We start from the raw sequence: 27,416 nt of genomic DNA on the forward strand, positions 1-27,416 counted from the left end.
CCCCTCTGTCTCTCTGTCCCTGTCTTAAAACAAAAACCAGCTGAGAGCAGTGAAGCACCAGTGATGATGACAAGAAAGAAAAAAAAAATTTGTGGAAGCTGAGATACTTAGAGGAATATGATCTCATATAATAGTCCAAAGCTACCCAGATGTCCAATGACAAATGAGTGACTAAAAAATTGTATATCCACATGATGGAACACAGCTGTTAAAAGTGAATGAAGTCATCTCTTTTGCATTATCTTGGATGGAACTTGAAGACATCATGTTAAGTGAGATAAGCCAAAAAGAATATGATGAATATTTGAATGATGATCTCATTTAGAAGCAGGACTTAAAGAAAGAAATAGGGACAAGAGGGAGAATACAAAGCAGAATGGGCACTGGGCATTTATTGCATCAAAGCAAAGGACTCCGGGGAGTGGGGGAGAGGCAGATGTGGAAGAGAATTATAAGAGGTTCTGGTAATAATGAAATTGTACCCATGTGCAAAGCATTAACCCCCTCAATAAAAGGGGGGGTTGGGTGGTGGCACACCCAGTTAAGCACACATATTACAGCACTCAAGAACCCCTGGTCTGAGAGTCTGGCGGTAGTGCAGTGGGTTAAGCGCACGAGGTGCAAAGCGCCAGGACCCACGTAAGGATCCTGGTTCCAGCCTTCCCCCCCCCGCCCCCCCGCAGGGGAGTCGCTTCACAGGCGGTGAAGCAGGTCAGCAGGTGTCTTATCTTTCTCTCCCCCTCTGTCTTCCCTCCTCTCTATTTCTCTGTCCTATCCAACAATGACATCAATAAAAACAATAATAATAACTACAATTATTAAAAATAAAGGCAACAAAAGGGAAAATAAATAAATATAAAAAATAGTTTTTAAAAAATAGCAAGAACCCCTGGTCCCTAGTGGGGAAGCTTGATGAGCTGTGAAACAGTGCTGTAGGTGTCTCTCCCTCTCTCTCTCCCCGCCTCTCAATTTTGCTCTGTATCCATAACAAGTGACAAATAATTTTTTAAAAATATTTTATTTATTTACTAATGAGAAAGATAGGAGGAGAGAGAGAAAGAACCAGATAACATTCTGGTACATGTGCTGCTGGGGATTGAACTCAGGACCTCATGCTTGAGAATCCAGTGCTTTTTCCATTGCACTACCTCCCAGACCACAACAAATAATTTAAAAAGATTAAAAGTAAAAAAAGTATAGAAACAAAAAAGTGTGAACAGGATCAGTAACCAGCTTATTTAATAGAACTCAAGCTTTTTTTTTTTTTTTTTATTCCCTTTTTTTTTTTTTTTTTTTATTTAAGAAAGGATTAATTAACAAAACCATAGGGTAGGAGGGGTACAACCCCACACAATTCCCACCGCCCAATCTCCATATCCCACCCCCTCCCCCGATAGCTTTCCCATTCTCTATCCCTCTGGGAGCATGGACCCAGGGTCATTGTGGGTTGCAGAAGGTAGAAGGTCTGGCTTCTGTAATTGCTTCCCCGCTGAACATGGGCGTTGACTGGTCGGTCCATACTCCCAGTCTGCCTCTCTCTTTCCCTAGTAGGGTGGGTCTCTGGGGAAGCTGAGCTCCAGGACACATTGGTGGGGTCTTCAATCCAGGGAAGTCTGGCCGGCATCCTGATGACACCTGGAACCTGGTGATGCAAACTCTAGTGTACTTCTGCTTTCTTACTTTGGTGCCATACTCCAAACTCAGTCAATTTCTGCTTTGCGTTTCTACTTTTTTTTTTTTTTACATGCATAATATTCCCCAGATTCCCATTTAACAATACAACCCCCACTATTTCATTCATCATCTTTCATGGACCTGTATTCTCCCCGCCCACCCACCCACCCCAGAGTCTTTTACTTTGGTGTAATACTCCAATTCCATTTCAGGTTCCACTTGTGTTTTCTTTTCTAATCTTGTTTTTCAACTTCGGCCTGAGAGTGAGATCATCCCGTATTCATCCTTCTGTTTCTGACTTATTTCACTCAACATGATTTTTTCAAGGTCCATCCAAGATCGGCTGAAAACGGTGAAGTCACCATTTTTTACAGCTGAGTAGTATTCCATTGTGTATATATACCACAATTTGCTCAGCCACTCATCTGTTGTTGGACACCTGGGTTGCTTCCAGGTTTTGGCTATTACAAATTGTGCTGCCAAGAACATATGTGTACACAGATCTTTTTGGATGGCTGTTTTGGGTTCCTTAGGATATATCCCCAGGAGGGGAATTGCAGGGTCATAGGGTAGGTCCATTTCTAGCCTTCTGAGAGTTCTCCAGACTGTTCTCCACAGAGGTTGGACCAATTGACATTCCCACCATCAATGTAGGAGGGTTCCTTTGACCCCACACCCTCTCCAGCATTTGCTGCTGTTACCTTTTCTGATGTGTGACATTCTCACAGGAGTGAAGTGATATCTCATTATTGTCTTGATTTGCATTTCTCTGACAATCAGAGACTTGGAGCATTTTTTCATGTGTTTCTCGGCCTTTTGGATCTCTTCTGTGGTGAATATTCTGTCCATTCCTCCCCCCATTTTTGGATGGGGTTATTTGTTGTCTTATTGTTGAGTGTGGCAAGCTCTTTATATATGTTGGTTATTAAACTCTTATCTGATGTATGGCATGTAAAGATCTTCTCCCATTCTGTGAGGGGTCTCTTGATTTGGGTAGTGGTTTCTTTTGCTGTGAAGAAGCTTTTTAATTTGATGTAGTCCCATAGGTTTATACTTGCCTTAGTCTTCCTTGTAATTGGATTCGTCTCATTGAAAATGTCTTTAAAATTTATGCGGAAAAAAGTTCTGCCAATATTTTCCTCTAAGTATCTGATAGTTTCTGGTCTAACATCCAAGTCCTTGATCCACTTGGAATTTACTTTTGTATTTGGTGAAATACAGTGATTCAGTTTCATTCTTCTGCATGTTTCAACCCATTGTTTCCAACACCATTTGTTGAAGAGACTCTGCTTCCCCCATATAATAGTCTGGGCCCCTTTGTCAAAGATTAGATGTCCATACGTGTGGGGCCTCATTTCTGGGCTCTCAATTCTATTCCACTGGTCAGTGTGTCTGTTCATGTTCCAGTACCAAGCAGTTTTGATGACAATGGCCCTATAATACAGTTTGAGATCTGGCAGTGTGATGCCTCCGGTTCTGTTCCTTTTTCTCAAGATCGTTTTGGCAATTCTAGGTCTTTTCTGGTTCCAGATAAACATTTGTAGCATTTTTTCTATTCTCCTAAAAAATGTGCTTGGGATCTTGATGGGGATAGCATTAAATTTGTAGATGGCTCTGGGTAATATATTCATTTTGATGATGTTAATTCTTCCAACCCATGAACATGGAATATCTTTCCACTTCTTTGTGTCTTTCAATTTCTTTGAGTAGTGACTCATAATTTTCAGTATACAAGTCTTTCACTTCTTTGGTTAGGTTTATTCCTAGATATTTTATAGTTTTTGTTGCTATAGAAAAAGGAACTGATTTCTGGATTTCAATTTCTTCTAACTTAGTGTTTGCATAGAGGAATGCCACTGACTTTTGAATGTTAATTTTATAGCCTGACACATTACTGTATTGCCTGATGATTTCCAAAAGCTTCTTGCTGGATTCCTTAGGTTTTTCCATGTATACTATCATGTCATCTGCAAATAAGGAGAGTTTGACTTCTTCTCTTCCAATCTGTATGCCTTTAATTCCTTGCTCTTGCCTGATTGCTATGGCAAGAACTTCCAACACTATGTTGAATAGTAATGGTGATAGTGGGCAGCCCTGTCTAGTACCTGATCTGAGGGGAAATGCTTCCAGTTTTTCACCATTGAGTATGATGTTGGCTGTAGGTTTGCTATATATAGACTCCACTATCTTCAGGAATTTTCCATCTATTCCTATTTTTTGTAGTGTTTTGATCATAAAGGGATGTTGTATTTTGTCAAAGGCTTTCTCTGCATCTATTGATATGACCATGTGGTTTTTGGTCTTGCTTTTGTTGATGTGGTGGATCACATTGATTGACTTACGTATATTAAACCAACCTTGCATGCCTGGGATAAACCCCACTTGGTCATGATGAACAATCTTTTTGATATACTGCTGTATCCGGTTGGCTAGAATTTTGTTCAATATTTTCGCATCTATGTTCATCAGAGATATTGGTCTGTAGTTTTCTTTTTTGGTTGTGTCCCTGTCTGCTTTTGGTATCAGGGTGATGTTGGCTTCATAGAAGCTGGCAGGGAGTATTCCAGTGTCTTCAATCTTCTGGAAGACTTTTAAAAGTAGAGGTATTAGTTCTTCTTTGAAAGTTTTGTAGAATTCATTTGTAAAACCATCTGGTCCAGGACTTTTATTTTTGGGAAGATTTTTGATAACTGTTTCAATTTCATTAGCTGTGATGGGCCTGTTCATGTTATCCACTTCCTCTTTACTTAGTTTTGGAAGTTGGTAGGTATCTAGGAAATCATTCATTTCTTCCAGGTTCTCTAGCTTGGTGGCATATAGTTGTTCATAGAAGCCTCGCATGATATGTTGAATTTCTGCAGTGTCTGTTGTGATTTCTCCTCTTTCATTTACTGTCCGATTTATTTGGGTCTTCTCCCTTTTTTGTTTTGTGAGTCTGGCTAAAGGTTTGTCGATTTTGTTTACTCTTTTGAAGAACCAACATTTACTTTCATTGATCTTTTGTATGGTTTTCCTATTCTCAATGTTATTTATTTCTGCCCTAACTTTAGTAATTTCTGTCCTTCTGGTTGCTTTAGGATTCCTTTGTTGTTCTTCTATGTCTTTGAGATGTGCAATCAGGCTGTTTGTGCCTTTTCTTGTTTCCTAATGTGTGCTTGTATAGCTATGAACTTCCCTCTTAGGACTGCTTTAGCTGTGTCCCAAATATTTTGATAGCTTGTGTCTTCATTTTCATTGAACTCTCGAAACATTTTGATTTCTTCCTTGATTTCCTCTTTGACCCAGAAGTTGTTAAGAAGTGTACTGTTGAGCTTCCACATTTTGGCACTGTTACTAATCTTTTGTTGATTGTTAAATGTTAGTTTAATTCCACTGTGGTCTGAGAAGATGCTTGGGATGATTTCAGTGCTCTTGAATAGGCTGATGCTGTCTTTGTGGCCTAACGTATGGTCTATCCTTGAGAATGATCCATGTGGATTTGAGTAAAATGTGTATTCCAGTTTCTTGGGATGAATGACTCTGAAAATGTCCAATAGTTCTAGTTTATCTATCTCTTCATTTAGCTCCCTTATGTCTTTACTGATTTTCTTCCTGGATGATCTGTCAAGTTGAGATAGTGGGGTGTTGAAGTCCCCTACTATGATTGTGTTACTGTTAATATATTGCTGTAGCTCTTTCAGTAGAAGTTTGATGTATTTAGATGGCTTCTCATTGGGTGCATAGATATTAATAATTGTTAAGTCCTCTTGATTGACTGATCCTCTGAGCATTAAGTAGTGTCCATTCCTATCTTTTTTAATCTTATCTATTTTAAAGTCTATCATGTCAGATATGAGAATAGCTGTTCCTGCCCTTTTTTGTGGGCCATTGGCTTGAATGATAGTTTTCCATCCTTTCACTTTAAGTCTGTGTTTGTCTTGTTGCATTAGGTGAGTTTCCTGTAGACAACATATTGTTGGGTTGTGTTTTCTGATCCATCTTCCTACTCTGTGTCTTTTAATAGGTGAATTCAGGCCATTCACATTTATTGATATCAAAGATTGAAGATATTTTAACGCCATTCTTGTAGAGTTTTAGAGTGTTTTGATATATGTCCTATTTGTGGTGGTCTGACTGTTTATAGGAGACCTTTCAGAACTTCTTTCAGGGCAGGCTTGGTGATGGTTGCTTCCTTCAACTGTTGCTTGTCTGAGAAGGTTTTGATGCTTCCATCTAGTCTGAATGACAGTCTAGCAGGATATAGTATTCTTGGCTGAAAGCCTTTCTCATTGAGCATTCGATAGATATCTTGCCATTCTCTTCTGGCCTGTAGTGTTTGTATGGAGAAGTCTGCTGCTAATCTTATGGGTTTTCCTTTGTAGGTGACTCTTTGTTTTTCTCTTGCAGCCTTGAGGATCCTTTCTTTATCCTTATTCCTTTCCAATCTAAGTATGACATGTCTTGGTGTCTTTAGGTCTGGGTTAATTCTGTTTGGGACCCTCTGGGCTTCTTGAATCTTTATGTCTTTGGTGTTGTCTAGACTAGAGAAATTTTCAGCTATTATGGCCTGGAGAACGCTTTCTTCCTCCCCTTCTCTTTCTTCCTCTGGTAAGCCAATAATGCGTATATTGTTTCTTTTGAAGTCATCCCATAGGACTCTGTTGTTGTTTTCAGCATCTCTTAATCTCTTTTTGAGATCTCTTACTTCTTTTTTTGTTGTCTCTAATTCATCCTCAATTTTGCTAATTCTGTCTTCAGCCTCATTGATTCTATTCTCTCTGCCCTCTACTGCTTTCTGGAGTTCATCTATTTTGTTGCCCTGCTCTGATACTGTTTTAGCTTGTTCAGCTAGTTGCCTTCTTAGCTCAGAGATTTCAGCTTTCAGCTCTCTAATAACCATGAGATTATTAGAATTTTCTTCCATATTCTCATTTGTTGTTCCTGCATTTCTGATTACAATTTTTTCAAATTCTTTACTCACTCCTGTTATTATTTCCTTAGCTAATGTTTGGATGTTGAACTCGTTGTTTTGTGCTTCACCCTCTGGAGGACTTTTAGCTGGACTCTTGTCCTGGTTCGAGTCTCCAATATTTTTTCTTGTTGTTTTAACCATTTTAAATAAGTTAACAGTTTTTTCAATCCCTGAGTTGGAGTTCAGTGTTGTAAAAGCCTTTTTTTTTTCCCCCTGTAGGCTATGGGAGCCTGAGGGCTTTTAAACTATCAATAGGCTTCTTAGCTTAATCACTGACTCCTGACCAAGAGATAAAGCAGGGTGTGGCAGAGATAATCCAGTGGTTATGCAAAGAGACTTTCACAGCCCCTCAGCTATGCCACCGAGGCATAGGTCTTCTGAGTTTCCCGGTTAGATCTCTGTACCCTGGTGTCCCTCCCTGTTGCTGCTCCAGATTCTGAGGGTAGTAGCAATGGAGACTCAGAGTTGCACTTGGTGAGTCTCTGGGGAGTCCTTTCCTCCCTTCAGCTGTCCCCTTGTTGGTGGAGCAGACTGAAGGTGGTGTCTCCACTGACAAACTGTTGAACTGTTAGCAGTCACTTAATCTCTCCTTAGGTCCCTCTCTCCTCTCTGTCACCAGCCACGCGTGTTTGTACTCACGGGTGATTTACTGGGTTTCTGTGGTCATTCTAGTCCTGTCTTGTTTCGGTCCGGGTGGTCTCCTTTGGTCTTCCTAGTTGATCCGGGAGAGAGAGGAGAGGAGAGAAAGCGATCTGCTGCTCGTAGCTCCGCCTCCGGAAGTCGAATCCAGAACTCAAGCTTTATGATGCCTGAGGACCTGCATTCAGACCCCCACCACTACATTGGGGCACCTGCGGCGAAAGCTTCACCATGGTGAAGCAGTGCTGGGGAGGTCTGGTTCTTCCTCTCTCCTATCTTTTTCCATTAATAAAAAAATGAAATATTTAAAAAAAGATCTACACCAGATAGGTGAACTTCATGAAGATAGCTGTTGTAATTTTTATTCCTGTTGTTATCTATGGGCAGTTTTTTTTTTTACCTTTATAACAAAGGTTATAAAAATTAATCTTCCTGAACCTCAATTTACCTACTTTAAAGCCAAGTTGTTTTGAACATTGAAAATTGCAAGTATATATAAAGTACCTAGATTAGTACTTGACACTGCACAGTTGTCATTCAGTGTGTACTAGCTATTGTTAATTGTACGGTTTCAGACTTTTTGATTATCACCATGCTGGTGGGTAGGAGGTAGTATTTCATTGTGATTTTGAGTTGCAGTCCCCTGATGACTAATATAGTTGAGCATCTTTCTTTTCTTTGTTAACATTTGTTAACAAGAGCAAGGTAGAACAAAAACATCACTCTGGTGTATGTGGTGCCAGGGTCAAACGTGGATGGAACCTCATCTTTTTTTTTAAAAAAAATTATTCCCTTTCATTGCCCATGTTGTTTTTATTGTTGTAGTCATTATTGTAGTTATTATTGATGTTGTCATTGTTGGATAGGATGGAGCAAAATGGAGAGAGGAGGGGAAGACAGGGAGAGAAAGACACCTGCAGACCTGCTTCACCACCTGTGAAGTGACTCCCTTGCAGGTGGGGAGCTGGGGCTCGCACTGGGATCCTTAGGCAGATCCTTGCACTTTACACCACAAGCGCTTAACCCGCTGCGCTACTGCCGACTCCCTGGAACCTCATCTTTTAAGTCCTGTATTCTATCTCTTGCATCACCTCTTGGGCCTCCTGCTTCATCATGCACACAACCCAGGTTCAAGCCCTGCCCTGGAGAAAGCTTTAGTGCAGTGATATCTTCATATCTATCTATCTATCTATCTATCTATCTATCTATCTATGTGTGTCTCTTTTTTAACCAGAGCACTGATTAGCTCTTGTTTATGGTAGTACGGGGGGATTAAACCTGGAGCCTCAGGCGTGAGAGTCTCTTTGCATAACCATTATGCTATCTGCCCCCTGCTCCCTCTTTCTACCTGAAAAAAATTGTCTTGGAGTAGTAAAGCCTGGGTGATGATGACAGTGACAAAAAGAAGACCTAAATAAGTAGAAGGGCATCTGTATTCATGAATCAAAAGGCAATATTTATTAAATGGATTTATACATTCAACATAATCACTGTCAAGTCCCCAGCTTCCAAGATACCTGGGGAGGAGGATCAGCGGAGCATAGGTTTTATGTGCCAGAGTGATGCTCTGATTGACTTGCAAGTTTGCATGTCTGTAGAAGTCCAGGAGGTGGCGCAGTGGATTAAGTATTGGACCCTCAAGCATGAGGTCCTGAGTTCAATAATGCTGATGCCGTTAGAAGAGATTAGGAGATATATCTTACTTTATTTTGTGTAATTAGTTGAATAGACAGAGTGATTGAGAGATGTGAGGTTAGGAGGTAGGAGGGGAGGGTGTCTAGGCCTAAGTTATAAATATTTGATTCGGAAATTTATGGTGCCTTCTTTAGGCCATTGAACTACATTGATGCTGCGTTTACTATGTCTAAATCTAATTATAGAGGACTATTAAAACACTTTTACGGGAGTTGGGCGGTAGCGCAGCGGGTTAAGTGCATATGGCGCAAAGTGCAAGACCGGAGTAAAGATCCCGGTTGGAGCCCCCAGCTCGCCACCTGTAGGGGAGTCGCTTCACAAGCGGTAAAGCAGGTCTGAGGTGTCTTTCTCTCCCCCCTCTATCTTTCCCTCCTCTCTCCATTTCTCTCTGCCCTATCCAACAACAATGACAACAATAACAACAATAATAGTCACAACAATAAAACACAAAGGGAATAAGTAAATATAAAAAACCCACTTTTACTTTGAGGTATAGAGTTGCCCCTAACTTATGGATACGTGCATACGTGTTAGATCTAGTCCCTTAGGCTCTACCCTGTATTTAGGGTCTGTAGCTTTGTTGGAGAGTGTGCTATCTGAAATGGAATTGGGTAGTCCCATGTGTTAAGAAAAGTCTCGGGAGTCGGGCTGTAGCGCAGCGGGTTAAGCGCAGGTGGCGCAAAGCACAAGGACTGGCATAAGGATACCGGTTCAAACCCCGACTCCCCACCTGCAGGGGAGTCGCTTCACAGGCGGTGAAGCAGGTCTGCAGGTGTCTATCTTTCTCTCCCCCTCTCTGTCTTCCCCTCCTCTCTCCATTTCTCTCTGTCCTATCCAACAATGACAACAACAATAATAATAACTACAACAATAAAAAACAACAAGGGCAACAAAAGGGAATAAATAAAAAAATAAATATTTAAAAAAAAGACTTAAAAAAAAAGAAAAGTCTCACCAAATTACTGGAGCTGGAAGGTTGATGTCTCAGGTTTGCCACCTCTGGATATGATCTGAATCAGCAGAAAGGCAGTGGCTGCAAAAGGTGGCATGGTGACATTGGTTACATTGACATGGGTAATATTTTAAGATTGATCTGTTGGCTGTGAGGTCCTTCCTTGGCCATCCTTGATTGCCTAGGGTATCCTGCTGTGTGTTTACATACTATCCAACATGTTATTATAATTCATAGGTTTGATGTAAACATTTGTTTAAATGTTTCTCTTTTGCTTTTTGTGGACAAGAGTCATACTTTATATCTCCACTGCCCAGCTCAATGTATGACATATAGTTAATAGTAAACACTTGTATAAATGATTGTTTCACTCTTTTTTTTTTTTTTTTTTTTGCCTCCAGGGTTATCACTGGGGCTCAGAATGCACTGCTTCTGGCAGACATTTTTATTGGATAGGAAACAGATTGAGAGAGGGGACCCGGAGTTAGGGCAAGAGAAAGATAGATACCTGCTTCACCACTTGTGAAGTGTCCCTCCTACAGGTGGAGAGCCGGGGGCTCAAACTGGGATCCTTGTGTGAGTTCTTGTACTTAGTACTACTAGGTGTGCTTAACTCAAGTGTGCCATTGCCTGTCCCCCTGATTGTTTCATTCTTTAGTTTTAGGGAGACTTAACTACCTTACTGACTTTTATTTCATTTATGTTTCTCCCTGCATTTCAAGGAGGAAGCATCTCCCTATTCCTTACTTGATATCTGCTTGAATTTCCTGACCACTAACCTTGAGAAGTTCTGCTCAGCAAGGCAAGATGGAACATTGTGTCTGCAGGAACCTGGAGTCTTCCCACAGGAGGTGGCTGATCGACTGCTTCAGACCATGGCTTTTCATGGTAAATAAACAGAGGAGAAAAAAATTATGTGCTGCTTACTGCAGTGCATTTTGAAATGCTTCTGTCACCATTTAATTATTTCCTAGAAATAGCAGAAAAGTGAGGTGAGCATGATTCCAGCAAAAGGATTCATTTACTTTTGCCTGTCCTGCTGCTTACCGTGTAATTTGGAATAAGCATTTGTCATTTCTCATCTGAACAAAAAAAATATTTAAAAAGGACAACAGCCATTTAGAAGTCTTATAGAAAATGCTTTATATCATCATTTGATAGTGGGAGAATCTAATACTGTTATGGAAACATTATTTTCTGCTTTTGACCTTTTGAGGGAACTATAGCTAATTTAGTAATTCTATTTTCATAAAGACTGAAAATAAGTCAATGATTTTTTTTATCTACTTATTTTTAGGAGAAAGACTAGTCAGACATAGAAAGAGAGAGACCACAGTTCCATTCAGCTCTGGCAGTGTCTAGGATTAAACCTGGGACCCTTAGGGCTTTGACTGTGCACACTGTGACCTAACACATTGCACTGTTTTCCTGGCCCTAAATTCTTTACATTGAAGATTTTTGTTACTTCTCTTTAAAGTTTTTAGTTGAAAGGAATATACATTTTTATCTTTAGAATTTATAAACTCCTATCATTGACTGCACTGTAAAATTTTACCTCCTCAGTAAAAATGATGAAAAATAATATGTTATTGAAAGTAATTTATAAATCTGGTTTGTCCACAGCTCTTATATAAAGCAGAATAAAAATGTGCCAATAATACAAATTATAATTTATTGATCACCTTTTGTTATGTCTAGGCATTTAATATATTTTTTGAAATTTATTAAAGACCTTTAAAGATATTCTTATGTCATTTATTTTATTATTTTATTTTTATATTTATTTATTTATTTTCCCTTTTGTTGCCCTTTTTGTTGTAGTTATTATTGTTGTTGTCTTTGCTAGATAGGACAGAGAGAAATGGAGAGAGGAGGGGAAGACAGAGAGGGGGAGAGAAAGATAAGACACCTGCAGACCTGCTTCACCGCCTGTGAAGTGACTCCTCTGCAGGTGGGGAGCTGGGGACTGGAACTGGAATCCTTATGTCGGTCCTTGCGCTTCGTGCCATGTGCACTTAATCCGCTGCGCTACGGCCAGACTCCCTCTTATGTCATTTATATATAGATGAGGAACTTAGGTTCAGAGAAGTAAGTTTTTAAGGGTTAGACTGGTAATAAATGGTAGATTTCTGTTTCAAATGCCATACATACATATTTGTATGTGTATGTGTATATGTACATATACATATGCATATACATATACATAAACATATGCATATATATGGAGAAAGAGAGAGAAACATTGCTCAACTATGGTATATACTGAGGTAGAGATTGAACTTGGGACCTTGTGCTTACAAGTCCTGTATTTTACCTCTGAGTTATCTCCAGATTCCTGATTACATCTATGTTCTTTATACCCTGACACATAACCTTTCTATAATTGCTACTGGATGCCAGATAATGGTATATGCTTTTGTTATATCTTTATTATATATTTTATAAACGTATATGTATGTATTTGAATATATGTGATAAATGTATAATTTTCTTTGTGCAAAGCATGCATAGAGATAATGAACTCTAAGCAGAGGTAGGAGAAATGAGGGTAAAATTGAGACAATTTGGAAGAATGTAGGAGAGAGAAACATCTATACTCCCTGGTCTTCACTAATAGCTCTAGTTCATAGTCCCTTTGTTAAAGTTAAAGGTTTCTTACAAAGATGCACAAAAATTTAGGTGATTATTCCAGCGCCAACATTTCTTTCTTGTCTCAATGTAAGCATATTTAAGTGTCTGTACATATAACTGGTCTTGTAAATCAAAAGAATAAATATTACCTAAATTTTAACTTGGCCAAATAACTCTTGAAATACATATAATTTATTCCAGTTTGTTTTTGCCTCCCCCCCTTATTTTAGGGGGGAGATAATGGCTTGTAGCACAGTTACTGATACATGAACTCAGTTTAGCTCCCCATGGCAGGTGACTGTACACCATTCCTATCAGCAGCAAAGTCTCTTCACCATCATGTCCTGGGTACTTGATGTCTGTCCTGTCTCTACCATCTCTTCATAGTCCAGAGACTTTTGCTTTGCTCTAATACACTTCACCCAGACCAAGTTTTGCTCGGTTTCCCTTGTCTTATCTTTTATAAGTACCTCATCTGCGTGAGATCATCTGGTATTTTTGTCTTTCTCACTTAACATGATTCCTTTAATTTCTAGTCAAGATATGGAAAAGGAGAAAATGTCATCATTTCTTACAGCTGAGTAGCATTTTCTCCTTGTTGTGTTGGGGGCTCAGTAGTTTATAGTACAGTTGTTGACATATGGGTACAGTTTCTCATCTTTCCAGTTGTCCAAAAAACACTCTCAGCCCCAACTTAGGTGCTTTTCCCCATCAAGCACCACAGCCTAAGACCTCTTCATATGCCCCTTATGCTTCTTCCCCAGAGTCCCCTTCCATGGTGTAACAGACCACACCCAGTCCAAGTTTCACTTTGTGCTTTTCCTTTCTGTCCTTGTTCTTAAATTCTAACTATTAGTGAGATCATCTTTTTTTTGTCCTTCTCTTTTTACATGTTAATCTTGCTTAAGATGATTGCTTCGAGTTCCAACCAAAATGAAGCAAAGGATATACCTTTATTTTATAACTATTTGTTGAATATTTTTACTTTTTTTTGGCCTCTGGAGCTCAGTGGCTGCACTGTGAATCCATTGCTCCTGGAGGCCATCTTTGTTTCTTCTTTTTCCATTGTTGTTCTTGTTGTTGCTGCTGTTGTTGGATAGGACAGAGAGAAATGGAGAGAGGAGGGGAAGACAGAGAGGGGAAGAGAAAGGTAGACACCTGTAGACCTGCTTCACTGCTTGTGAATCGACCTCCCTGCATGTGGGGAGCCAGGGGCTCGAACTAGAATCCTTAAGCTGGTCCTTGAGCTTCGCACAATCCGGTGTGCTACCAGCCAGCCCCCAAATATTTTTACTTTTTTTTTTTTTTTTTTGGCCTCCAGGGTTATCGCTGAGGCTCAGTGCCTGCACTCCTGGAGGCTATTTTTTCGTTTTGGTTGCCCTTGTTGTTGTTGTTGTTAATTGCTCTCATTGTTGTTGGATGGGACAGAGAGAAATTGAAAGAGGAGGGAGAAAGATAGACACCTGCAGACCTGCTTCACTGCTTGTGAATCAACCCCCTGCAGGTGGGGAGTCAGGTTTGAACCGGGATCCTTACTGTGGTCTTTGCGCTTTGCACTGTGTGCTAAGCTTAATCTGCTGTACCGCCAACTGGCCCACATATTTTTACTTTTTATATGTACTACTGGGGAATGAACCAAGGGCCTCACACATTGTGCTGATCCCTCCTCAGCCCAATGTTTTCTTTCTGTATATACCTAGAGGGAAAGATGAGAGGGTGAGACAGACACATAGAAGAGGAAGAGGAAGAAACACCAACTATGCTTGGAGTTCCTTTTGATGCCATCCATAGTTCTCCCAGGTAGTGCCACCGGGTAGTGTGGGATCAGGCCCACAGGGAGGCATGTGTTCTGTCTGCTGAGCAACCTCCCATCCCAGAAGTCAGTGACACCCCCCCCCCCCAGGGCTTTGAGGGGCCTCATGCCTGCATGGTTCCATAGCTCTTGGTGGACTCTCTCTCCTTCCTTTTTCCAAACACAGAGCAAGAGACAGAAAGATACCACAGCACCAACCACTCCACTGTCCATGGAGCTTCTTTGTATGGTGCTCTCTTATGGGAGCCAAAAGAGTTTGCTCTTCACCATGTGAGCGAGCTCCCATCAGGATCTCCCAGTCTTTTCTCATGAGATTTTTTAATTACTTGAGCATAGGGCTGTATCTCATTTTCATTTGTAGTTATAGCATTTCATGGTGTTTGCCTTACAATGATTATTTAATTACTACTCAGTGGATCAAACTCTGCAGTTTACTCACCAGGAACACAACTGGTTTAGGGCTAGCAGCATAGCTCACCACCATGCATAAGGCCCTGTTTAAGTCTGGCCCTTATCACAATGGGGAAAGCTCAGTGCTGTGGGCTCTTTCCTTTTCTCCTATCTCTCTTTCTCTCTATCTGAAAAAGCTAGGAGAGGCTATAACTTTCAGATCCTTTTAATAAAAATTTCAGATCTAGGTAGTAATTTAATAATGAATTATAGCTGGGTTTGAGCCCTCACTCCCTACCTGCAGCAGGGGACACTTGAGTGGTGAAGCAGGTCTGCAGGTGTCGGTCTTTGTCTCTCCCTCTCTCTCTTTCTCTCCTCTCCCCTCTCAATTTCTCTCTGTCCTGTCAAGTAAAATAAAAAGAAAAAGGGAAAAAATGGCTGCTGAGAATGATGAATTCATAGTGCTGGCCAGCCCTAGTGATAGCCCTGGTGGCAATATGTAAAAGAGAGAGAGATGGAGAAAGCCATCGAGAGCATACATAATTGGCCTATATAAAAAAATAATAATAATGGGGGATGGGTGGTGGCACACCTGGTTGAGTGCACATGTTACAGTACACAAGGACCTGAGTTCAAGCTCCTGGTCCCCATTTGCAGAGGGAAAGCTTCACAAGTGGTGAAGTGTCTCTCTTCCTCACTATCTTCCTCTCCTTGTTAATTTCTGGCTATCTCTATTCAATAAATAAAGATAATAAAGATGTTTAAAAATATTAATGAACTGGGAGTTAGGCGGTAGCGCAGCAGGTTAAGTGCATGTGGCGCAAAGAACAAGGACCAGAGTAAGGATCCTAGTTTGAGCCCCTGGCTCCCCACCTGCAAGGGAAGTTTTGCTTCACAAGCGGTGAAGCAGGTCTGCAGGTGTCTGTCTTTCTCTCGCCCTCTGTCTTCCCCTCCTCTCTCCATTTCTCTCTGTTCTATCCAACAATGACGATAACAATAATAACTACAACAATAAAACAATAAGGGCAACAAAAGAGAATAAATAAATATTAAAATTAATAATAATGAATTATAGACATGGATATGCTAGGTGTGTCTCTTTTTCTTCTCTCTCTCTCTCACCAGCAGTCTTATCTGGGGATCAGTGCCTTCATGACAATTCTAGTGTTCCTGCCAGCCATTTTTTGCCCAGACCTAACCTGCCCTGCTCTGCCCTCCTCCCCTTCACTCCCCTTTCTTTTTGGTAGAGAGAAATTGAGAGGAAGGAAAAGATAGAGAGGGAGTGAGAAAGAGACACCTGTAGCACTGCTGACTGCTCTTGAAGCTTCCTGGGGTCCTGGGACTTGAATCTGGTACCTTGTGTATGATAATATGCTCACTCTATGAAGGGAGCCACCACTTGGACCCCCACATGGGTTTTTCTGTATTTAATGGATGTGTTACAGTGATATTTAAAGGATACACTAGAAATGGACTGGTAACAAATCAACTCCCCAATCCAAGTTAATGGTGACTCCGCTCTTATTTAACTGTGCTATCTAGGACTTGAAGACTCTTTTGTAATACTTGGAAAAGATAGCCTAGAAAATTAAGTGCTGTTAGCCTTTAGTCCACGACTAGAATTAGGCACATGGACCCATCTAACGCCAAGAGTAGGCTTAGAAATGTAACTGCATATGTTCAGGAAGCCAGGGAAAGCCAAATGTTAGTGAATATCAGTAATATCTACTTGCTGGCTCTGTGATCTTAGAAAGCTACTTTTCTAAAATTACTCATCTGTAGATTATAGATAACAATTTTACCTCAATTAAATACTATTACATGAAAGTGCTTCAGAAATAACAAAATAGGCTGAAAATCTCAGCCATCCTTTAATCTTTTTTGAAGTTACAGTTCTGTGTTATTCCCCCCCCCCCAGGTCTATTGAATGATGGAACTGTAGGCATTTTTAGGGGCAACCAGATGCGCTTAAAGCGAGCTTGTATTCGAAAGGCCAAAATCTCTGCCGTTGCTTTCCGGAAAGCCTTCTGCCACCACAAGCTAGTGGAACTTGATGCCACAGGTGTGAATGCTGACATCACCATAACAGACATCATTAGTGGGCTTGGCAGTAACAAGTGGATCCAGCAAAACCTTCAGTGCTTAGTGCTGAACTCATTAACTCTCTCCCTGGAAGATCCTTACGAGCGGTGCTTCAGCCGGCTCTCTGGCATTCGAGCGCTAAGCATCACCAATGTTCTCTTTTATAATGAAGATCTGGCTGAAGTTGCGTCGTTGCCAAGATTAGAGAGCCTGGATATTTCTAACACTTCAGTCACAGACATCACAGCTCTGTTGGCCTGCAAAAACCGGCTCAAGTCTCTAACCATGCACCACTTGAAATGTCTAAAAATGACAACTACCCAGATACTGGATGTTGTCAGGGAACTAAAACATCTGAATCATCTTGATATTTCAGATGATAAACAGTTTACATCAGACATAGCTCTTCGGTTATTAGAACAAAAGGACATTCTACCCTCCCTTGTCTCCCTGGATGTTTCTGGGAGAAAACATGTGACAGATAAAGCAGTTGAAGCCTTTATACAACAACGACCCAGTATGCAGTTCGTAGGGTTGCTGGCCACTGATGCTGGTTACTCTGAATTCCTCACAGGCGAAGGACATTTGAAGGTTAGATTTTTAAAAATATATATTCTTTTGTCAGGCTGACCAATGTTTTAATTACAGAAGACTCCAGTAAAATGAATGTCTGGTAATGTATAGAACATGTACATGAAATAAGGTATTGTGTAAGGGAAAGGATTTGCTTTGCTTTAGAATAAGACTCTTTTTTTGTGTGTTTGTTTGTTATCACCAGAGCACTGCTCAGCTCTGGCTAATGGTGATACTGGGGAATGAACCTGGCACCTTGGAGCCTCAGGCATGAAGATCTTTTGAATAATCATTGTTAGCTCCCTGACCCCTAAAGTAAGAGTCTTAATTAAAATTCTAGCTTCTTTGCTTAATGAACCAGAGCAAGCTGTGATTTTTTTGGTTTCAGTTTTTTAATTTATAAAATAGCTATAATTCCTGTATTACAAAAACTATCTGAAGATGAATAATTATGTATGTAATTAAAGTATGTTATGTAGTAACACCTGGGTAAGTTATAATTGTATTATAGTGATATGTTTGGGTATTTTGAACCACTTAAACATTCCATTTTACTCTTTATACATGTATTTTTTAATTAATTTAATTTATTTTATTTATTTTCCCTTTTGTTGTCCTTGTTGTTTTCATTGTTGTTGCAGTTATTATTGTTGTCATTGTTAGATAGGATAGAGAGAAATGGAGAAAGGAGGGGAAGACAGAGGGGGAGAGAAAGATAGACACCTGCAGACTTGCTTCACCACCTGTGAAGCGACTCCCCTGCAAGTAGGGAGCTGGGGGCTCGAACTGGGATCCTTATGCTGCTCCTTGCGCTTTGTGCCACATGTGCTTAACCCACTGCGCTATCGCCCAACTCCCACATTTTAAAAAATATTTATTTATTTATTTACTTATTCCCTTTTGTTGCCCGTGTAGTTTTATTGTTGTTGTTATGATGTTGTCGTTGTTGGATAGGATAGAGAGAAATGGAGAGAGGAGGGGAAGACAGAGGGGGAGAGAAAGATAGACACCTGCAGACCTGCTTCACTGCTTGTGAAGTGACTCCCCTGCAGGTGGGGATCTGGGGGCTCAAACCGGGATCCTTAGGTCGGTCCTTGTGCTTTATACCACCTGCACTTAGCCCACTGTGCTGCCACCGGCTCCCTATACATTTATTTATTTAGTTATATGAGAGAGAGGCAGAGAAAAGGAACTAGAATATCACTCTAGCATATGAGATGCTGGTGATCAAGTTCAGGACTTTGTGCTTGTTTGTAAGTCTTGCATTCGACCACTGCAACTTCCTGGGCCCCTAAACATTCTGATTCTTTTTTTAAAATATTTTATTTATTGATTGATGAGAAAGATAGAAGAGAGGAAGAACCAGATATCACTCTGGTACATGTGCTGCCGGGGATTGAACTCAAGACCTCATGCTTGAGAGTCTAATGCTTTATCCACTGCGCCACCTCCCAGACCACAACATTCTGATTCTAATGAGCTACTTAAAAAACAGAGAGAAACTAGGGATACTTATTGAATTTTTTAATATTTATTTATTTATTTATTTATTTTTGAGAGAGAGAGAGATGCAGAGAAAGACACAGAGATAAACACCAGAGCCTTGCTCAGCTCTGGCTTATGGTGGTGTGGGGGACTGAACCTGGGACTTAGGAGCCTCAGGCATGAGAATCTATTTGCATAACCATTATGCTATCTACCCCCCCCCCCCCCCCCCCCGCCACTTATTGAATATTTAAGGATAGACTAAACTCTCTAATGAGGTGAGACTTTGGGACATATTGGTGAGGTCATCTGCTCAGGGAAGTCAGGTTGGCACCATAGTAGCTAGTATCTGCAACTTGGTGGCTGAAAGGCAATAAGATATAAAGGAGGACAAATTGTTTAATCAATAGGAACCCAAAGGTAGGGATAGAGCAGATGAAATTAGGGGTCTTCAGATGGGAAGAAGCTAGGAAGTTTATTTTAGGTATGTTCCAAGGGGCTCATTATTTTAGTAATGTTTGCCTGAGCTTGATAGCTAACATGCAGGTGGGCTAAAAATATTGTCTGGGAAGATGGTGTCACAGTTGCGAATAGGACTAGAAAGCTGGATTAGAGCAGAGAGTAGCTTCCAAACATGAAGAAAGTATATACATACCATTAACTGTTTACCCCACTGGTCTGACCTAGGGCCCATATGTATTTATATTTAGCACAGGAGCCTGTGCAAACTCTGAGCTCGCAGTCTATGGTCACAGCAGGGAACATTCTAGGCTGCTCTCATTTCAGAACCAGTCTTCCTCGAATGACAGAATGACAGCTTCCCTTCAGAAAGTGGGGCAGTCCCTACCACTGCTACTCTATAATGAGGGCAAAGCCCTGGAGAGGCCCACAAGAGGTCTTATGATGATGTTCCTGATGTAAGTGACCTGTAGTGATGAAGAGAGGAATCTCCTACAGGTCTAGGCCCATCATATTTATGTTGGGATCCCAGGATTCCCTGAATAGGGCCTCAGATGATGGGGTGGCCTGGTATTCACCAAAAAGGTCATCATTAAAGTGAGTCAGTGCCTTGCTCTTATCCAGCTTTTATAGTCTTTTCTTTATCTGACAAGGTTAAACTTTTCTCCCAGCTGTTAAATCATTGAGTGGGGAACATTTTTAGTAAAGATCGCCTGCGAAGTTTGAATAATTAAATCAACCACATCAGGGGACGCAGGTTTTTAAAACTCCATAGATTATTGCAATGTGCAACCAAAATTGTCATTGTTTTAATTTTTTTTGCCTCCAGGGTTATTGCTGGGGCTCGGTGCCTGCACTATGAATCCACTGTTCCTGGAGGCCATTTTTCCCATTTTTTGTTGCCCTAGTTGTTATTGTTGCTGTTGTTGGATAGGACAGAGAGAAATCGAGAGAGATGGGGGTGGGGGAGAAAACAGACACCTGCAGACCTGCTTCATCACTTGTGAGGCTACCCCCCAGCTCGAACCGGGATCTTATGATGGTTGGTGCGCTTAACCCACCGCACTACCGCCCAGCCCCCTAAAATAATCTTTAAAATGTCTTTTTCTTTAATAGGTAGGTAGGTAGGTAGATAATGCATCACTCTGGCATATACATTCTGGGGATTGAATTTACAACTGAACTTGGGGTCAGACTTTGGACTTTGTGCATACAAGTCTTGAACCACACTACTTAGCCACCTCTAGCTGCAGTAATTTTGTTTTAAATAACAAACTTGGAACTTTGCCACTTTCCCAACTATATACAAAAATTGATTTTGAATTATTTGTGTATTTTTGGAATGATTTCAATTTGCTAAGCTGAAAGCTACATAAATGATCAGTCAGGGAATCTGGCGGTAGTGCGGCTGGTAAAGCGCAGGTGGTGCAAAGCGCAAGGACCGGCTTAGGGAATCCTGGTTTGATCTCCCAGCTCCCCACCTGCGGTGAAGCAGGTCTTCAGGTGTCTATCTTTCTCTCTTCTCTGTCTTCCCCTCCTCTCTCCATTTCTTTCTGTCCTATCCAACAACAACAATAATAACTACAACAATAAAACAGGGGTAAGAAAAAGGGAATAAATATTTTTTAAAAAGTTTTTAAAAATTAAAAAAAAATGATCGGTCATGTTAAGGGACAAGAACAGATTTTTGCCATGTTTTCTTTTTTTAGATTGTCCACTTTAGCAAAATTGATTACATATTTCTCTGAAATAAATATCTTTTAATATTTTGATGCTTTAAAAAAGTTAGGTTGGCTTGCTGTTTTCTTTTTGACCAATAGAAACAGAAGGAGAGGGAGGCAGAGAAGGAAAGACACCTGCGTACTGCTCCACTCATGAAGTTTTCCCCCTGCGTGAGAGGACCAAAGGACTTGAGTCCCTCACTCATGGGAACATGTGTGCTCTACTGAGTGAACCACCTGGCCCCTAGCTTGACTTCTTTTGTTTCATATGCCTCAGTTTTTTAGATCACAGTAGTGAACGAAAGAGACAGTGTAAGTTCCAGTATTATTATTATTATTATTTTGCCTCCAGGGTTATCGCTGGGGCTTGGTGCCTGCACCACGAATCCACCGCTCCTGGAAGCCATTGCTTTTTTTTCACCTTTTGTTGCCCTTGTTGTCCATCAGTGGTGTTGTTACCATCATTGTCACTGTTGGATGGAACAGAGAGAAATCCAGAGGGGAGGGGAAGACAGAGATGGGGAGAGAAAGATAGACACCTGCAGACCTGCTTCACCGCCTGTGAAGTGACTCCCCTGCAGGTGGGGAGTCAGGGGCTTGAACCAGGATTCTTGCGCCGGTCCTTGTGCTTTGTGTCATGTGTGCTTATGCCACTGTGCCACCACTGGCCCCTGCCAGTATTCTTTTTTTTTTTTTTTTTAATTGGATAGAGACAGCCAGAAATCGAGAGGGAAGTGGGTGATAGAGAGGGAGACACCTGCAGCCCTGCTTCACCACTCGCAATGCTTTCCCCCTGCAGGTGGGGACTGGGGGCACATTTTTTGTAACGTGTGCTCAACCAGGTGCGCCATCACCCGGCCCCCTGCCGTATTCTTTAAGGAATTATATATTACTCTGAGTGAGTGGTCTTAAGAACAAATGGCTTATTGATTTTTTTATTTTTTCTTATATTTATCTATTTTCCCTTTTGTTGCCCTTGTTGTTTTTTATTGTTGTTGTTTTTTTTTTTTCATTTTTTTTTTTTATTTAAGAAAGGATTAATTAACAAAACCAAAGGGTAGGAGGGGTACAACTCCACACAATTCCCACCACCTAATCTCCTAATTCATCATTGTTGTTGTTTTTGATGTCGTCGTTGTTAGATAGGACAGAGAGAAATGGAGAGAGGAGGGGAAGACAGAGAGGGGGAGAGAAAGATCCCGGGGGCTCCACCGAGATCCTTACTCCGGTCCTTGTGCTTTCTGCCACCTGCGCTTAACCCGCTGTGCTACCGCCTGACTCCCAATAGAGAGTTTTCTTACCATAGAATTTCCAGCTCTGTCATCATTGTTTTTCCATCCTCTTTTTTTTTTCCTTTTGTAACTCTTTCCCAAACTTACTTTCTGTAAGTAGGATTATTATACTTATGTGTTTTTGTTTCCCACACTCCAGCTTACTTACTAAGATGTAATTCCCAGTTCATGAGAACCATTAAAATTAAGCCAAATTCAATTTTAGTTCTCAGTCTTATTTGATCTTATGTGACATTTGACGTGGCTGATGCTGTCCTTTTTTCTTAAATTTTTTTTAAAATTTATTTTTAGATATGTTATTCACTTTATTTTAACAAGAGTTACAGAGAGAAAGATACGGAGAAGGAGAGAGACCAGAGACTGCTGAGTTTTGGCAGTTTATGATGTTACTGGGGATTGAACATGGGACCTTGGAGCCTCAGGCACAAAAGTCTTTTGCAGGGGGTTGGGCGATAGCCAGCGGGTTAAGTGCACATGGCACAAAGTGCAGAGACCCGTGTAAAGATCCCATTTCGAGCCCCCGGCTCCCCACCTGCAGTCACTTCACAGGCAGTGAAGCAGGTCTGCAGGTGTCTATCTTTCTCTCCCCCTCTCTGTCTTCCCCTCCTCTCTCCATTTCTCTCTGTCCAGTCCAACAACAACAACATCAATGGCAACAATAGCTACAACAACAAGGGCAACAAAAAGGGAAAAATGGCCTTAAGGAGCAGTGGATTTGTGGTGCAGGCATCGAGCCACATTGATAACTCTGGAGACAAAAAAAAAAAAAAAAAAGTCTTTTTCAGTCTCCGCAATCCTCTTGAAATGCTTTTTTGAAAACAACTTCTAGTGGACCAGGTGGTGGTGCACCTGGTTAAGTGCACACATTATAGTGTGCAAGGCCCTGGGTTCAAGCCCCTGGTCCCCACGAACTGGGTGTGGTGGGGGGAGGCTTTACAAATGGTGGGCCAGTGTTGCGGGTATCTCCCTCCCTTGTTCTCTACCTACACTTTCTCTCTCGAGTTCTTTCTTTCTCTATTCAAAATAAATAAAACAAACACAGAATATCAGTTTCCCCCCTTTTTTCCTACTTTTCTGACTTCTCAGTCTCAGTTTCCCATGGTGATGTTTCATCTCTCAGGCTACTAATAGTTGAAATCTGTATGCTGATGATTCCTAAATTTTTGTCTCCAATCTAAATTTCTCCCTTGGAATTTTTTAAAAAAATTTTATATTTAACCTCGAGAATCAAGATCTAGTAAAGACACTTAAAGCTTCTTCTCTTTCTCCTTCTTCTTTGTCCTCTTTTTAAAGCAAAGTTATTGGTACATTAAAAAAAATGCCAAGTATTTTTTAAAATTGCCTAAGTTAGTATGCTGCTATTGAGGAATTCTAGTCTAATGGAGAAGAGAAAGGCAACTTTAAAAATAGTTCAAACCCGAGAGTTGGGCAGTAGCGCAGTGGATTAAGCGCACATGGAGCAAAGCACAAGGACAGGTGTAAGGATCCCGGTTCAAGCCCCCAGCTCCCCACATACAGGGGAGTTGCTTCACAGGTGGTAAAGCAGGTCTGCAGGTGTCTGTCTTTCTCTCCTCCTCTCTGTTTTCCTCTCCTCTCTCCATTTCCTCTGTGTCCTATCTAACAATGACAGCATCAGTAACAACAATAATAATTACAACAACAATAAAAAAAAACTAGGGCAACAAAAGGAAAAATAAATATATAAAAAACAATAGTTCAAACCAATATGAGATATTATATTTTAGGAGTACTATAGTACTGAGTGCTATAAGAAAAGTTTCCATTTAGTTTTAACATATTAAATATTAGTTACGTTTAATTTAGTACATAAGACAGCTTCTCTGTTTTTAAAATATTTGCACCACTCCTAATGGCCATTTTTTCCTTTTTTTTTTATAGAGCAGAGAATTTGAAAAGGGAGGGGGAGATACAGAGAGACATTTACAGTATTTGTTTCACTGCTCATGAAGCTTCCCCCCTGCCGATGGTAAGGGGGAGCAGCATTTTTTCTTGACTGTTGGCTATCTAAATATATATATTTTCCCCCAAAGTACTACTCAGCTCTGGTTTATTGTGGTGTGGGGAACTGAACCTGGGACTTCAGAGCCAAGGGCTTGAAGGTCTCTTTGCGTAACTATTATGCTATCTACCCCTGCCCTGAATATATCCTTTGTTGAAAAGTTTATCAGGGGAGTTGGGCGGTAGCGCAGCTGGTTAAGAGCATGTGGAGCCAAGCACAAGGACCTGCGTAGTAAGGATTCTGATTCGGGCCCCCGGCTCCCCACCCGTAGGGGAGTCGCTTCACAGGTGGTGAAGCAGGTCTGCAGGTGTCTATCTTTCTCTCCCCCTCTCTGTCTTCCCCTCCTCTCTCCATTTCTCTCTCCTATCCAACAATGACATCAATAACAACTACAATAATAACTACAACAACAGTAAAAAAAAAAAAAAAAAACAAGGGCAACAAAAGGGAAAATAAATAAATATATAAAAAGAAAAGTTGATCAGGCCCTTTCTCCATTTTTAATGGGGTTGTTTGACTTTTTGATGAGTTTTGTGAGCATTTTATATATTTTATTTATTAGCCCCTTGATATGAAAGCCTTCTCCCATTCAATAGGGTATCTTTCTGTTTTCAGTGATGTCTCCTTTTGCTGTGAGAAGCTTTTCAATTTGATGTATTCCTATTGGTTTATTCAGAATGATGTATCTTTTGAATCTCTTTGTTGTTGTTGCCATCACTGGTGCTTTGCCCTTTAAACATTTTTTTTTTAATATTTGTTTATTCACTTTTGTTGCCCTTGTTGTTTTATTGTAGTCACTGTTGGATAGGACAGAGAGAAATGAAGAGGGGAGGGGTAGATAAAGAGGGGGAGAGAAAGACTCCTGCCAACCTGCTTCACTGCTTGTGAAGCGACTCCCCTGCAGATAGGGAGCCCCCCGAACCGGGATCCTTACTCTGGTCCTTGTGCTTTGCACCGCATGTGCTTAACCAGCTGCGCTACTGCCCGACTCCCTGTTCAAACAGTTTTTTTTTTTTTTTTTTTTAAAGTTAGAAGGGTGGTGGTGGTGGGAAGAAGAAAGTACAGCACCAAAGCGGCTTCTGTTAGAGTGCAGCTGGGTGAAACCTGGATCATGCACTTGCCGCCGTGGACGTGGACCCGCGATCCAGGGAGCTGCTTCACTGGCCGTTGGCTATCTTTTCTAAGTTTTTCTTGCGTTTTGTCTTTACAGTTTATCTTTTAAAGAATCTATCTCTGGTCACCTGGGATGTGGTCCAGTAGATAAAGCACTGATCTCTCAAGCACAAGGTTCTGATTTGTGCCATTGTATATGCCAGAGTGATTCTTTGGCTCCCCTCCCCGAAAATGTTTTAAATAAATATTTTTTTAGATTTATTTAATAGAGAGAGAGAGAGAGAATGGAAAGGGAGAGAAAAGAGAGAGACTGACTCACTGCTCAGCTCTAGTTTATGGTGGTGCTGGGGACTGAACCTAGGACTTCAGAGCCTCAGGCACGAAGGTCTTTTGCAGAACCATTATGCTTTTTCTCCAATCTACCTCCTCCCATTTATTTTAAATCTAAAAAAAAAAATTATTTCTTTTATTTGTATTTTTGGCAACTAGTAGCTGGATTTGGAGGCTTTTTGAGACTCACGTTTGATTCTTTTGACTGAACCCTTACAAACTTTCTTTTTCTTTTGTTTATTTGCTTCAGTCAGGAGCTAGATGGTATCTAGCTGTTTTTCTTTCAGTGATGTCTTTGTTGATACTAAATACATAAATTAACTAAATCCACTAGTTCATTTAGAGATTATGGTTATTTCCTTTTTATTTAAATTTTGCCTGTCTCAATATCCATTACCTAATGATACGTGAGTAACAATTTAATAACAAGTATATTAATTCCTATACATAAATTCTTAGGTACTTACTATTAAACTGAGCCCTTCAATACCTGATTAATACATGTGTTTGATGAATATTTATTAAGTGCTTTGTCTAAGTCATGTATAATACAGTTGTTGGGGTCCAGTGTTTTATTTTGAAAGATCTGAGGTTTAAGAGAAGTATAGGTATAACATTGAATTAGAAGGAATGGATAGGAAAGAATTAGCACAAGAGGCATCTAAATCATGTGGTAGGATGTTATTAACAATAAAAAAGAAGACAAGCCAAAAGCTAATCTCCGATCTTCTGGATATTCTCAAAGGTGTCTGGAGAAGCTAATGAAATTCAGATTGCAGAAGCATTGAAGAGGTACAGTGAACGGGCATTCTTTGTCCGGGAAGCTCTGTTTCACCTATTTAGCCTGACTCATGTGATGGAAAAAACAAAGCCAGAAATTTTAAAGGTAAGAATAATTGACTTAATAGGAAATTATTGAAATGTTCTCCCAGCTTAGATGATGATTTTGTGATGAAAACTCACATTTATTTGCATTATTCCTTGACTTTCATTTATAATGGGATGGACAACATGTGAAAGAAGATGCATAATGTTACTATTGTCTCATTAAACAATTTAAAAAAGCCTTTGGAAAAACCATTGACCAATATGATGTCTTATTATTACGTACTGTAGAAAATGGAAGTTTCTGACTAGGGTCAGGACACTACATTGTATACAAGCCCTCTACTGCTTTCATGTAGACTTTTTAAAGAAGATATATATATATTAAAGATTTTGTTTATTAATGAGAATAATAGGAGGAGAGGGAAAGAACCAGATATCACCCTGATACATGTTGCTACTGGGGCTTAAACTCAGGACCTCATGCTTTAGAGTTCAGTGCTGTATGCACTGAGCCATCTCCCAGACCACAAGAAAGAACAATATTAAAACTCCTTCAGAGACTTTTCCATGCCACTTAGCAGCCATCACTGCTTTCATAATGAATCCCATATTGTTAATTAATTGTTTACCAGAGCATTATTCAGATCTGGTTAATGGTGGTGCCAGGTGTTGAAACTAGGAACTTCAAGCCTCAAACATGAAAGTCTGGTGCATAAACCAGTGTGCTATTTCCCTGGTCTTTTCTTTAAAAAATATATACAAAGCACA

At 40.5% G+C, this 27,416-nt stretch overlaps 2 protein-coding genes across 2 annotated transcripts in view; both read left to right on the plus strand.

Annotated features, from left to right (window-relative positions):
• Positions 1-27,416, plus strand: part of SCP2 (sterol carrier protein 2) — a 342,267-nt gene that overhangs the window by 96,853 nt on the left and 217,998 nt on the right. The gene's annotated exons all lie outside the window — the stretch shown is intronic.
• The window catches only part of ZYG11B (zyg-11 family member B, cell cycle regulator), a 77,458-nt gene that overhangs the window by 14,176 nt on the left and 35,866 nt on the right, over positions 1-27,416 (plus strand). The window contains exons 2-4 of the mRNA XM_007534469.3: positions 10,634-10,799; positions 16,664-17,418; positions 26,566-26,706. Of these exons, the coding sequence (XP_007534531.1) occupies positions 10,634-10,799; positions 16,664-17,418; positions 26,566-26,706 (1,062 nt within the window). The remainder of the gene's footprint in view (positions 1-10,633; positions 10,800-16,663; positions 17,419-26,565; positions 26,707-27,416) is intronic.

The sequence above is a fragment of the Erinaceus europaeus genome, chromosome 13 (assembly GCF_950295315.1).
Source record: "Erinaceus europaeus chromosome 13, mEriEur2.1, whole genome shotgun sequence".
Lineage (NCBI taxonomy): Eukaryota > Metazoa > Chordata > Mammalia > Eulipotyphla > Erinaceidae > Erinaceus > Erinaceus europaeus.